This window comes from Pangasianodon hypophthalmus, chromosome 8 (assembly GCF_027358585.1).
Source record: "Pangasianodon hypophthalmus isolate fPanHyp1 chromosome 8, fPanHyp1.pri, whole genome shotgun sequence".
NCBI classification, from domain to species: domain Eukaryota; kingdom Metazoa; phylum Chordata; class Actinopteri; order Siluriformes; family Pangasiidae; genus Pangasianodon; species Pangasianodon hypophthalmus.
This window is the reverse complement of record NC_069717.1, coordinates 6,217,414-6,233,092: the sequence shown is the minus strand read 5'-3', so window position 1 is coordinate 6,233,092 and position 15,679 is coordinate 6,217,414. Positions and strand designations below refer to the sequence as shown.

The 15,679-nt window shown below is 37.8% G+C and overlaps 1 protein-coding gene across 1 annotated transcript in view; it reads right to left on the bottom strand.

The window, feature by feature from the left end:
• The window catches only part of LOC113534918 (fibrinogen C domain-containing protein 1), an 83,747-nt gene extending 71,097 nt beyond the window's left edge, over positions 1-12,650 (bottom strand). Inside the window, exon 1 of the mRNA XM_053235831.1 lies at positions 11,966-12,650. Coding sequence (XP_053091806.1) covers positions 11,966-12,013 — 48 coding nt within the window. The 5' untranslated portion in view covers positions 12,014-12,650. The remainder of the gene's footprint in view (positions 1-11,965) is intronic.
• Positions 12,651-15,679: the final 3,029 nt, after the last annotated feature.

The window sequence follows — 15,679 nt, the reverse complement described above, 5'->3', positions numbered from 1 at the left end:
CATCAGAATGTGGAAAAAAATGTGATCTCGGTGTCTTTGACCATGGCATGGTAGTTGGTGCCAGATGGGCTGGTTTGAGTATTTCAGAAACTGCTGATCTCCTGAGATTTTCACACATAACAGTCCCTAGAGTGTAAACTGTACGGTGAAAAAAAAAAAAATAAAATATCCAGTGAGTGTCAGTTCTGCAGGCAGAAACACCACACCACACACACACATATAATGAATATCAGGACAGTGAGGGCCAGCTTGGAGAGTACAACTTCATTAGCAGGTTTGAGATGATAAATGCTTACTAAAGTGAGCACAGGGAGATCTTTCTCATGCTTCAGGCTGTCAAACTGCTCCACTTCTACTCTTTCTGTCACAATCTTCTCATTCAAACAAACAGAGATAAACACATATCCTCTTATGATCAATATGTACTAAAGAGGAACCGAGATATACAGCTGAGTGCAAATGTTTGCACCCCCTTTGGTTTCTGGTCAGCCATCAGGAAGATCCATAATCACACAAGAGAAACAGCAAAACAGGTACCACGAACTCAAGTTTGATTGCAGTCTTTCAGTGTAAATCAGGTTAAAAGAAACAAAAAGTTATAAAGTTATAAAAAAAACTTTCTGCCTGGACACTATGCTACTTCTCATAGTCTACTGAATTGTCCACCAACACACTGTTGTTTAAAATAAAATGTCCTTTAAATTACTTAAGGGAATGCAAACTTTTGCACTTGTATATACACCGGTCAGTCATAACAGTAATAACATACATCAATAATATTAATACCACTGACAGGTGAAGTGAATAACATTGATTATCTCGTCACAATGGCACCTGTCAGGGGGTGGGATCTATTAGGCAGCAAAGGAATGGTCAGTTCTCAAAGTTGATGTGTTGGAAGCAGGAAAAATGGGCAAGCGTAAGGATCTGAGCGACTTTGACAAGGGCCAAATTGTGATGGCTATAGCACTGGGTCAGAGCACCTCCAAAATGTCAGGTCTTGTGGGGTTTTCCCAATATGCTGTGGTTAGTACCTAACCCAAGTGGCCCAAGGTAGGACAACCAGTGAACCAGCGACAGGGTTATGGGTGCCCAGTGCTGCACGTGGGGTGTGAAGGCTAGCCCGTCTGGTCCAATCCCACAGAAGAAGTACTGTAGCACAAATTGCTGAAAAAATTAATGCTGGCTATGATAGAAAGGTGTCATATATTCAACCCCTTAACAGCCATTGTAACGAGATAATCAATGTTATTCGCGTCACCTATCAGTGGTTTTAATGTTATATTATATGTTTAATGTATATATGTACATGTATGTGTCTGTGTGTGTATGTATGTATATATATAGACATATATACATACAGACATATATACATACACACACACAGACACACACAGAGAACGAGAGAGAGAACTTTAAAGGCATTGATTACTGGCATGTCTTACACACATGAATCAGGCTCAGGAAGAATTCTCAAGACCAATAACAACTCATTATATATATATATATATATATATATATATATATATATATATATATATATATATATATATATATATATATATATATATATATATATATACAACTCACACCAGAAAAGTGTGTACCAAGAACATGATTTTTTGTTTGAGAATTGACAATTAGATTCACACAAACCAGCAAGGATGAAAAGTTTCTAATGAAGGGCACAGAGAGTGGCGGATGTAAAGGTTCCAGTAACTTCATATAAATGGAAAAATGCATCAGACAAATTCAAAGTGAGCTTTGTTGGTTTAGCAAGGCACATATGCGCACACACACACACATTCATATTTCTCAATGATAAGTGTGTTGGCTCCACTGAGAACCAAGACCCCAAAACATCATCTTGTGCCTTGTGCATTTGTGTATATTCTTGTGTAATTGTCTTTGTACATGACTAGAATGCAAGTTGTCTTGCCTTTGGACCCTGGTTTTAAGAAAACAACCACTTGAAAATCCATTTGGGACTTTTTTTTTCCTGATTGCATTTCTCAAATAAAGTGGGTGCCTCGGGAGATTTACCTCATTTTCCAAGAAAATTGTGATGAGCTTTTAACATTTGATGGAGGCAAAATGGAGTGAGTGGTATAGAGGCAGCTCTCTCTGTGTCCTTGATTAGGATGCTGGTTTTGGACTATTATGTCCCAGGCTGATGAAACGACAACTCGTTATGACTGTAGAATGCTGGCACTAATTGGTTTGTCCACACCTGATTTCTATCCTGGTGTCCACAGTCCCAGAAGACAGCTGTCAAAGTCACTCAGAGGTATAAAAACAGGCAGCTTTCCTTCCCTTACCTTCTCCTAATAGCATCTAAATTTGAGCTCCACCCTTTACCTGCTGTGTATTTGGTGTACAAATCATTGGACGTCAATGATCAGAGGTCACTGCCATTTTGTAGCTCCTTTAGGTGAAGGCCAATGCCACCTGCTTTGAAAAGAATCAAAAATTCCTAAAGCCTTTGTGGAGGGCATCAAGACGTCACACTGAATATATGACATACTAAGTGTAAAGAACACACCATTACTGATGAAATTCAGCTCTAGATTCAGCTCTAGAGTTTAGTGGGAGGCAAAGACAAAGACTCGTGCTTTTTAAATGTTGTGATTTTCTCCCACACTTGTTTACAATTGTGCCTCAGAGACTTATATGGATGAGTTCAATAATGGATTCCATTAAGCCACTGGCCCTGGTTTAATGACTACAGGAACAATGTCTGGATATTATTACCCTTTAACTTTTCACTGCTTTTTGCCTCCTGGGCCTGACAGTTGGATGAAACAGTAATTGTGCAAATGGGCCATTCATTGTAAAAGTCATGCTTCATCAAATAGCACAATAAGTACCCAGTAAATGGCTATAAACTTACCAACTTCTGTCCTGTTTATTGATATGTTCACTTTCACTGCAGAAATTATGTTAGTGATCAACATTAAATGTACCTAATTTCTTATTATGATCTATATTCTTATTATCAGTATGAAGCAGATATAAAATTAATAAGTCTATTTCTAGCAGTGTTACCAACTTACTCACTTCATACTGGCCAATTAAAACCCTTAAAAGAGCCTAGCAAAACAAGATCTAGAAACTTTTCAAGCAGACAATGGTGACTGTCCTGTATTGGTAGCGCTCTCCTGCTCACACCACAGCTGCTGGAATTGAAACAGTAGCATCATCCATGATGGCTAAAGATAATTAGTCAATTTTTACGGGCATTATACAGTATATTATCATATGTGCCAGGATTATTTCAATGTTTTTTGGGGTTTTTTTTTAAAGTTCATCTACTAGTTACCTTACCAAGCAGAATTTTTGCAACATACTATATTTGTAAGACATAGTCTTCATAATCTTCACTCCAAAAGATAGACAGCTAGCTAACAAGTATGAATTAAGGTTAACTCCTCTCATACTGGCACAAGATCTGGTGCAGGAAATCTGTGCAGTCTATAAGGGAATGATCGTGCGATGCAGTATATAACTGCCCTAATGAGCAAATCCTTCAGAGCCAACAGACTGAGCCACATTATAGAGGGTGAACTGCTGTACAGCAGGTTCCAGCTGTGTTTATGCTCCCCTGTGGTGTACTGCACACACACACGTGTGGCACTCTGTAATGAAGACGCTGGTTTAGACATGCCTGCTCTCCACTACTGCATTCGCTCTTGAAGGAACCACATGCTGTTCTCCATCACTGCTTGAGAGATAAAGTGGTGCTTACAGATGGAAATCAGATCCAACACCCTCTCAAGCTCCTGCTCACATTGATTGGTCCTGAAAGACAGATACTTTCACTGAGTGTCCTTCGGGAAAGGTTCTGGGTCTGGATAAATAAAGCAGCTTAAAACTGGAACTCTAATTCAGGATCAGGTTTCTGGTTTTCAGGAACAGCACTTCTACCAGTTTTGGGGTCAACTCAATTTATTCAGTCTAAAAATGTTGTCAATGGAGTATATTTACTTTCTTCAAATCTGAAGCAAAACAAATTGACTCCATCGCTGACACCTATAACACTTCTAACATATATTTTAACATATATTTCAATATAACATATATATATGTGTGTGTGTGTATATATATATATATATATATATATATATATATATATAAAGGAAAAATACATATTAAGGAAAAGAATATGCCACATAAGGAATAAGACAATAAGACATTTGTGGCATGCTGTTACAGGAGCATCATCAACAATGGGGCAGAGTGATTTTTGTCCAGGCATGAAGAGGAGTCACCGTAACTACCCAAAAGTTGATTATTTTCCTATAAAAGCACACTGCAAGTGTTTTATTCCTCTTATACCACAACAATTCGACAAATTTTATCCATTATAGTTATGTTTAATGTCGTGGAATGTGCACGAAACAAGTTTGTTCCTGTTATCATTTACGTCACAGCAGCTATATATATAGTCGTTCCTTCACCAGCCTCTCTTTCTTTAAGATAAAAAAAATGTAGCTTGTCATGTTACAGAGAAACTGCAAATTCTAATATCCTCCATCCAGACAACTCTACTGTGTCTGAAAAATTAAAGCAACAGCTTTAGCTCTGACTGTTACATATTGCTAACTTTGAAGACTCCTTCTAAAAATGTTAAATGAATGTCTCCTCACAGAAAATATTACCATATCAAAAAAGTGCACACATTCTTTAATCCATTTGTGTGGATACATGTTCCAGTGTAAGTTGTTACTATAGAAACAATAAAGTTTTAGAACAAGCCCGTTAATATAAACCTGTTATTTGCCTTATTTGTTGTCAGCCTCAGCTGACACTGAGTCACAGTTGTGCTGTTATTAAAACTTAATTAGCATAAATATGCATCTTATAACCAGTGTTAATATGATTACTAATGTGATACCTGTTGGAAAATGAAACACACCAATAAACACATCAAAAAGTGCATCACATATTAATGAACCAAATGACATTCCCACCAAGAAGAGCTTATCACTCACACGCAACATCAGACACTTGGAGAAATAGATTGATACCATTCTGATAAACAATCAATTCTGAGAGTTTTTTGTGCCCTGCAATCATTCTCCTGTTCTGCTCCTGAGTTGTGCTGTGTGTGTTCAGTCAGATTTTCTCTGCCCTCTCTTTCGTCACACTCCTATGATGGATATTTAATACACAGCAAGAGAGGAGCAAAAGCCGTCCATCAGCTGGAGACTCAGCCATATTTCACACTCATCCACAATCAGTCAGCTGAAACCAAGACCGTGAGACTTAATTATACACGCAGTCCTTGTTTAAGAGCCATCACTCTGAGCCACAATGAGGCCTGAGATTCATGCTACAGGGACGGATGAGGATCAGGAATTGACACATGCAAAATAAAACACACGTTACTGCACTTCACATCCGTTCTGAGAATTTGAGTAGTTTTGACAATACTCAGATGGCAGTCTTACCATAGGGAAGTGGCTTCTTTCTTGTTTTTCACCTCACAAGCTGATCCAAAAAAATCATGAAAGTTTAGCTCTTTAACAAGCTCTGAATCAATGGCCAGCAGTCACAGCATGTTGAGTCTTAGTTCAGTTCAGTTTATTTTTAATCGGACCCATAAGGGAACATGAAGCACACTTCACACTTTTCATCAGCACACTTAGTGTGGGTTTACGGTGATCCATGTTAATCCAGTTAAAAACAGTTGGGACCCAAATGACCACTCATTGATTAGACATTCAGACCGACACACCAATACCTACAGACCTAGACACCAATTCTGCGACACATGACACAACTGCCTAGAATGCATGCTGTAGCATTAGGATTTTCCTTCACTGGAACAATGGGGCCTAGTCCAACCTTGTCCCAGTATGACAATGCCACTGTGCACAAAGCAAGCTGCATGTAGACATGGTTTGCCAAGGTTGGGTTGGAAGAACTAGAGTGGCCTGCACAGAGCCCTGATCTCAACCCCACTGATCACTTTTGGGATGAACTGGAACACTGACTACACACCAGGCTTCCTCGCTCAACATCAGGGCCTGACCTCACTAATGCTCTTGTGACTGAATGCACAAATCCCCAGAGCCACGCTCCAAAATCTAGTGGAAAGCCTTCTTAGAAGAGTGGAGGTTATAATAATAGCAAAGAGAGACTAAATCTGGAATGGCATGTTCAAAAAGCACATATGGTCAGGTGATGGTCAGGTGTCCACAAACCTCTGGCCATATAGTGTATCTCCACTCAAAGATATACTTCTATGCTTCAGTTCAATTGATATTCCTAGTGAATGTTAGAAAACAAAAAGATCACCATATTAGCTGCATACGAAAGTGATGCTGCAACTTCTTATAGTCTACATAAACAGCAAAAACTGAAAAAATTGTGGCAAACACTATTTTCTTGCTTTTCACCACATAAACTCATCCAACTAATTGACAAAGTCCAGCTCTTTAACAATCTTCAATTCCATGGCCAGCAGTGACAGTATGTTGAGTCTTCTTTTGCCCATTTTAGTTTACAATCCGTTTTTAACTTGATCAGTTAGGGAAAATGAATGTTTTCTGGGTTTTCTTTTCATCAACAGACTTAGTGTGGGTTTACGATTATCTGTCTTTTTTCATTTGCTTATCTAGCTACATTTAAAAACAGTTAGGATCTTAGGAATTGTGAAGTGAAGACTGTCTCAATGTATGAGCTACATAGGAAACTGATAGTGTTGCTGCTGGTCTAAAAAACACAAAACTGAAAAAAAAAATCTGTGCAGGCAAAAAAAAAAATTGATTTTCACAATATAACACATTTGAACACGCCAGGAAACAGAGCCCATGCCTCAGCCATGCAATCAAGCTTACTAATACTGCACAGTGGGATTTTTAATTGGCATTCTGTTTGGTGTTCTTGGAAACCACTCCCTAGAAATTTTCACACAAATGTATGAAACCTATAAGATCAAGATAAGTCAAAAAAAGTCAAAAAAAATAATTTCTTTTGTCTGCAAAGCTAGAGATTGAGTTAACCTCAAAGCATTATTTGTAGTTGGTAGTAGGGGGCTGATGAATAGAAAGCACAGTGAATGTCTTCAGCCAGAGCTTTAAAAGCCACTTCATTACAACAAAAGCTATTTCGCCTCAGAAGCCATTCACACTGCTGGTTCAATTTCTAAACTCTAATAGCCGCCACAATTTAAGCTGACGTAAGTGATATTAGCAGTTCCTGGCAACTTCTACCAACTTAACCAACAAAAGAGGCTGTTTTCTTTAATCAACCACTTTTCAGCTGAACAAAATACACTTCCTAATGAGAACTGGTTGAATAGTTTCCATTAACCATTTTCCCATCAGTATCTAATGATTTCATTGTTTAATGGAAACCAATACGTTAATTCTCAGAGCAAAATTCTCCGAAAAGGCCTTGCTTCCAAATATATGCACAAGCACAGGGCATTGGTAAGAAAAGATAGCGGAGTACAGCTGCAGTGCTTTTGTTCCATGCTAGCTGGTACATGCTTGAATCCAAACCAAGAAATATAGCAATACCTACACTCGCTGAATCCATTAAATGAAGTGCTTGACTTAATCAAATATCTGTTCATATAACAGCCATGTAGTCTACATTCAAGCATGACACATTGCACATTTTAACCATTTATAGTTACATTTAATGTTATGGAATATCCATGAAAGAAGCTAGTTCCTGTTATCACTTATGTTATAGTGGATATAAACAGTCGTTCCCTTATCGGCCTCTCTTTTCTCTCTCTTTAAGTGAATAAGACAAAACACAGATTGTCATATTACAGAGAAACTAGAAAGCACAAAATCATCTGTCCTAAAGAAAACATACTGACTATTACAAAGCACTAACACTGGAGACTCCTTCCACAAATGTTAAATAAACTTGTCCTAACTCACGCTTTATGCTTTTCAATGTTAAATAACAGCATGTTTTTGTCCATTTTTTCTTAGCAACTTGTGGCACATTTGCCATACAAGTCCCTGTGACTTAGGAGCGATAACATATTAGAATGAGCGTAATTATATAAACCTGTTATTTATGTTAAAGCTATAACTATGCACTTTGTATTTCTACTATTTTGTTGGGCAATGTGTCATGTGCAACACTTGAACTGAACCTTTGGTCTGAAATTTTTGTCCTACTACTGGATGCTTAACATGCATAAACTACCTCCACCACACTCCAAGGCTTATTTGATATGCTATCAAGCTACTGCTTTGCTTCTCATTCATTTATAGGGTACTCTTGTATAGACATGCAAGAAAAGATAGACAGGAAGGTCAGTCTCCTTGCATTTTTAGCTGCTGGCTAGAGTCAAGGACAGTCCAAGAGACATTTTTCTTGTGAGCATCTTTTTATTGATGGCTATCAGGATGTAAATAAAGCATAGTCAAGCTGTTTTTAAAATCATCTACAGTAGCTGTAAGCACAATGGCTTCAAGATAAGAATGAAATGAATCAAAATCCTCTTTAGTTCTCAGATTCCAGGTGGAATGTTTTCTCATCCATAAATCAAAATTGTGATTGCAGAGATGGACAAATTACACATTTATTAGCTAGCCCACTGGCAAGTAAAAGCCTCAGTGTGCTGCCCAGTTCCATGTTTTGGTTACCCAGAAAACTACTTGTGGTAGCTAAGTATTGCTAATACATAAACTTAATGCAAAAGTGCTAGCAGCATGTTATGTTTGCACCCTTGACAAAATGTCAGCCAGTTATACCCAAAGTTTCAGCATCAAGTCTGGCTAACATATTTATTTTCTCAAAAGGTTTAACCACTAGGTGACTACATGTAGTAAGAATTATATGCTGGTTTTGTACCTGACTTTATTTTGCTCAGTTTCATCAGTGTTTCCATCTACCTCAGTGCTCCTGATTCTGGAAAAATTGTCTGTCATCCATTTATGCTAATTAATCTGCCTAGTAAAAACTGTTCTACCATTAGCCAGATCATCTACCCTGAACTGTTTTGGTTCATGTCCTTCTCACTACGGCAAATGCTTCTTCTTCTCAGAAATCACAGTTTTTCAGTTAACACGTCTCCAGTTGAACAACGGATAATTAAACAAATCACTTCTTTATAAACATCTGTTTATAAAGGAAAGCATATTAGCATATAAATCAAAATGATTGTGTGCCTCTACTGAAACCCTGTAACATACCTTGCTGAAGTACCACAGCAGGCCATATATTTCTTGTAAAATGCCGTCAGAGCAGTGTTTGTCCCTTCACACTTAACTGGAAAATCCTAACAGACGGAAGTAAAGGACGCATTCATCAAACACTAAGCCATTCTGTTCTACTTCTCCACTGCAGGTAAGTGTTATTGATCCCATGAGAGTCCCTTTGTCTCCTGTGGGAGAGGAGTTTATTAATAAACACCAGGCAGCCAGATGAATTCACGCTGATTAATTAGCAAGCCCTGAAATAACTTATGGTGCGTACAACAGGAGCAGGATGTGGGATGAGCCAGCACAAAGCTGTGTGTGTATGGCATGGCATTAGCGTTCAGAACACAGGTGAGTAAATGGTAGTAATTTATTTTTTTAAAAAATGCCCTAACATCAATACAGACATGAATCACAGTATTGAAATGTCACTTAAAATGACATCTTACTGTCTGAAATATTCTCATCTGAATAAGATGAGAGTTTATGCCTAGATGGACTTATATAATACACGGCTGCAAGCATACTAATTCAACTTTACATGCCATCACTTTACACTGAGTGAAAAAAATGGACATTCCCGCACTTCAATCACGCACTTAGCAACGAAACATCATCCCTCACTTCCTCCTCAGCGTGAAGGCGTCATGAAACAGAGGAGAGTGAATTTCCTGATGGACAGTAAGTGCATCATATACTCATAAATTTTATATCTCCTGTGTAAAGCCTTCATTGCTATAAGTTTTTTCTGTATTTCACCACCAGAAGTAAGAAATAAAACATTTCGGGGTGGGCTGTTGACCCAATCAATGACATAATGATGTGACCCTGGGTGATATATCACCCCAAAGTTACAGGGTGGGATAGTCAAAACAGGGTAGGGTTACACAGTAGGATAGTCAAAACAGAGTAGGGTTACAGGATAGGATAGACAAAACAGAGTAGGGTTACAGGGTGGGATAGTCAAAACAGAGTAGGGTTACAGGGTGGGATAGACAAAACAGAGTAGGGTTACAGGGTGGGATAGTCAAAACAGGGTAGAGTTACAGGGTGGGATAGTCAAAACAGAGTAGGGTTACAGGGTGGGATAGTCAAAACAGGGTAGGGTTACAGGATAGGATAGACAAAACAGAGTAGGGTTACAGGGTGGGATAGACAAAACAGAGTAGGGTTACAGGGTAGGATAGTCAAAACGGGGTAGGTTACACGGTAGGATAGTCATTCAGGGTAGGGTTACAGGTAAGGATAGTCAAAACAAGGTAGGTTACATTTTAAAGAACAAACATACAATCACAGAATAATAGATTGAATCTAACACACTAACAGGGTCTTCAATTTATCCACCTGTGGGATAAGAGACTGCTCTAAGTGGAACCCCTCTAGAAATTCTTGAAATACCTTTTCAGAGTCTATCAGGCAAAAATGGCCAATAGTGATTCTCTTAACAAGACCAAAAAATATCATTCTAAATAGTGCAGTTTATACAATCATTTTTAGAGAAACACAGGGGTGTAACGATTCATTCATCTTCTTGATGCATCAAGCACGGCCCTCTTTATTCTGTAAAAAGCAAAGCAAAGACACTATTCCTAGTCGTCAATATGCAGAGAAAATGCATCCTCAGCTCTAACACTCTGTCAAAGAGAAGGCTGCAATAAACACTGACAAGAGCTCTCGCAAATGCAAAATGTTATTCTCAACAAGGGTTATCAATAAAGAGGACACAGAGAAACAATACTGAAGCTACTGTAAGAGGCTTGTACAGAATGGGATATTTCAGACACAATACAGCCCTTACAGCAGACATGTCCTAGAAACATGATTGTCTGGTCTAACTGCTGATTCTACTTCCCACATCCCTCGTCTTGTGTATACAATAGATCTGATGTTTGGCACTTATTGAGGAGTGAGACATTGTGTTATTTTTCCACTCTGTCAGAGAAAGAGTAGCTAACCAGCTTTCCTGGATATAATCTGAAACACGGCAAAATCTGAAATATTCATTCATTCATCTTCAGTAATCTCTTTATCCAGGACAGGGGCGCTACTGCTCCGAAGCCTATCCCGGGAATACTGGGAATACACCTGGATCGGATGCCAGTCTTTGACAGGGCACCATGCACTGTTCACACCGGGAGAAATTTAGAGTCGTCAATCCACCTAACTGGCATGGGAGGAAACTGGAGAACCCAGAGGAAACATACAGAAACACGGGGTGAACATGCAGCCAGAAATAAGTTCTGAAGTATTATTTTCTGTTCTCATAACATTCTGAGGTATTCTATCATCCTTGTTCATGTAACAAGTTTGGAGATTCAAACGATTAGGACGATTGACTTATATGCAAATGAGTCTGTGACGTCATCCAGGGACTTATAAATACTTTTTGAGCTTGCAGTAGCTACTTTCCCCTGAAAGGAAAGAGAAAATGTACACTACTTTTGCCAAAATTTAGACATGATACAAATACAAAACAGTATTGATTTTTTTTTTCAATAATTTGAAATAATTTTAATTTAATAGCATATAACCCGAAAACCGTGTTATGAAGTCATGGTAGGCTATATAGCCTAATTTTTTATTTTATTTTATTTTTTTTTGCTAATGAGGCTAAACAAGATGGAAAGGAGAAGTGACACAAGCAAGCATGCTTAGTCATCAACCTCACAGTCTGGACTCCTAAACCAAGCGGTTAAGTCTGACCCTCAGGTGTTACAGGGATATGGAGGGATATGATGCTGTTTAAATGAGAGAGTGTGTAAAATGGCTGTGTCTCATTTCGCGCTGTCTACCTGAGCCTTGTGCTGAGGTCCGTCTTCAAGCTCCGTCACGCTGTTCATGATTTTCGCAGAGCTCCTTCACCAATATTCTCCGGGGGAAAACAAACAAACAAACAAACAAACAAACAAACTTCAAAAATCCGAGATTTGTCCTCACGGACTGTAAAGATATCCGGCTTTCTTTGATCCCAACATTAATTTTAATTTCTCTCCAGGAGATGTGAACTACTTCAGCAGCGCGCGCGCGCACACACACACACACCACAGAGCTACTGAACCTGCTGCAGATCTGACACACTCATTTGAAAAAGAAAAATACACTAACTAAGATTCCTTACTCTCAGAAAAAAAGAAGAAAAATGTCCGAAATGTGCTTGGAATTTGCTTGAAAATGTCGGAGAGATTCAAACGCTCGAGTGATGCGCGAGCCGCTTCTCCTCACGCCAATCTTCCTGTGAGGAAACTTCCTCTGTCCGTTAACGTGATGAGAAAAACAAATAGGTTAAAAAAGAGAGAGAAATGTCGGTATTCTGGGATAAATGTGTATCCACAGCAGTGTTGGAGTTCGTATTAATCCTGCAGCGTCCATGAGAGAGTATGTGTAGTCATTAAAAATGTGTGTGTCTCACATCTCACTCAGCGTCTCTGTAGTGTGTCTCTGCTAAGCTAAAGCGCCGCTTTAGAGCCGACACACAGCAGCAGCCCGGCTCCTGAACAGGGTTGCCAGATTGTACTGACTCTTTTCTGGCTCAGTCGGGGTTTGTCGCTGGAATGGTACCCTTCAGAGTACACCTTTTCTACCTTTAAAAATAATATAAGAAGCATAATTCACAAAAAATTAGCTGAATGTTTACCACAGAAACACTGGCATTATTATCACACACACACAAAGTTCACCTCATCTTTTTGTCAGTGTTGCCAGGATTGAGTTACAAACATGTGTCCAGAATTGTTGGACAACAGCAACAAAAGTTTCCAAGGCGAAAAAAGTTGTGGAAGAATTCATTCACTGCTATCCAGATACCATTAACATTAACAGACATTAGCACTGAGAATGAATAGCTAGATATGTAGTTGGTATTGTGTATGTATTTTTTCATATTTACCACATTTCCCTTCATTTCCATGAATCACTTTCACATGCTACATACAAAATGCTAAAATTGTTGATAGGTGAAAAGGCCAGTAAAACTTTTTATCACTGATAGAATCCTTTTGCTAATGTTCGCTACTGTATTTGTGGTTCATTGGGAGCTAACACTTCAATTTTCAAGTGAAAATGATGAGCTTTTATTTATTTTTACTCAGAACTAGCTAGCTAGTTCTTTAAATCCACTGCATTTCAACGTTTTTCTGTTTCACTTCTAATAAACTGTTCCATTCTGTTGTTGTTGTTGTTGTTGTTGTTGTAGCAGTAACTTTATCCTGCAGGCGTCATCCAGCAGCAAAAACTCCGAAGTGTACAAAGGGCCTTAAAGGCCACTATTGTACCTTAACATGCTTTCAGAGTAATACTTTAAAGTAAATGATACCCACTAAAGGTAGAAAAGATGTCCCCTGTTTTTACTGAGAGTGTACATTGAGCTATTAAACAGGATTTTGAATGTAAATGTGACCTCATACAAATGATCCATATAATCAATTGAACAAGCAATCAATAGACCAGTTACTCGGTCAATAAGCTATTTGTCTCTCCATTTGCTTACTAGTGTTCATTCTGCTACTGCATAGAAGAGTAATGGTGCAGTAAATATTTTTTGGAAATATGTGTTAGAATTGATTTCTGTTCCACAGAACAGCAGATAGAGTATGATGTATTGCGATAGGTTACAGGAAGTCAAATATCTCCTGTGGTTTGATATTTACTTGTGATTATGCATTGTACTGAAATATCCAGGGAGAAATATTTCATACTATTAGACAGGAGTAAGCAGTGTGGCGGCAAATTTATGGCCTCTTGACTCGACTATCACCCTGCAGAGCTCTGCTTCCTTATTTCCTTATGGAAAAATCATACATTATTATGTGAATAATACGTGATCATGTAGAAGAACACATGAAAGTGCAATTCAACATGTTATGCCCTGAAATTGCACAATGAACTCAACTGACATTATGTGAACAATATGTAATAAATAAAACTATATGTCCAGCATGTAAAAATGTAACGTGAAAATAAATGAATCATGAGGGAAAAACCATAACGTGAAAATAAATTAATCATCTAAAAACCATGTAAGTATAAATGAATCAGGTAAAAATCACATGTGAAAATTAAAGAACCATGTGTAAAAATAATATGTGAAAAAACGTGGAAAAATATGAAAGGTCTAAAAAAAATCACTTGTAAATTTCATTTGATTATTCACATGTAAAGTTCGTTTGACTTTTCTGTAAGGGGTAGAAGCCTCAGAAAACCTGCAAACCTGTGGGAAAAAAATAGATTCAGTTTATAACAGAGGTGTAGATAGTACTGAAACAGTAAATATACTTAAGCTCCCACACACTGTAGAAGTATATACATATATATATATGTATATATATATATATATATATATATATATATATATATATATATATATATATACACACATACACACACACACGCACACATATATATATATATATATATTTTTTTTTTTTCATTGCACTGAGATTGAGGCAAGCAATCTGAGTTAGCAAAGTAATTATGTGTAAATCCCACTCTGACTTAATAAATTGCGCAAATAATAGATCAACAGAGGAATCAATCAACAAATAAGTTCATCGGTAAGCTGTTGGGCTGTCAGTCCATTTACTTTCTTACACATAAATTAAAGTTCAAGTAGTTCTTGATAAATATAGACAAATAAACAATCCAGTAAAGTAGAAGTAATTAACGACACAGTAGGGTTTAATAGATGTACTGCTGCAGGCTGTGTGTGTCATTTAGAGCTAATTTAGAGACAGAATGGGACATTTTTTTCACATGTATATGTGTGTGGGTGTATAAGAGAAATCTTCAGCTACTGAGAAAAGTGATCTTAGAGTTGAAAAGAAGACAGTGCTATGATGATCTAGATTTTATCACTACAGTTTACACTAGTCCTTCATCCTAATCTGAACCTAACCCACTGATTCACTAGCATCACGTTTGATTCATTTCAATTCAGTTTATACAGCATTTTAGACATATACTGAATATATTGTCACAAAGCAGCCTTACAGGAATCCAGATCTAGACTTAGATCCTTAAGATACAAGCAAAAGATTACATAAGGAAGAAATCTTTCATGGAACTCATCCTCTTTGGGAGAGGCATTGACAGATATTAGTGTCAGATATTACACATTGACACTGACAGATATTAGTGAAAAGAACATAGTAGCATAGTAGCATAATAGCAAAAGTAGCATAATAGCAAAAGAAAAGGTAAAATTATATGAGCATAAGTACAGCATGAATATGGGTCTTGAGATAAGCTTATGACAGGTTATAAAGGTGAAAGGAGTGTTCGCATCACATGAGATGTATATCGAGACAGGGATTCCGAGAGACACAACAATATTTTTTACTCTTATGCAGCGGGAGCATGCAGTTAGAAACGAAGCTCTCAAGACAAAGAAAGCCATGTTCATTAACATGAAAGTGTATCAGGTGCTTGCAAGGAGCAGTTCAACACATTTACCGCTTCATTCATTCATTCACCTTCACTAAATGCTTTATTATGGTCGGTGTCACGTTGGT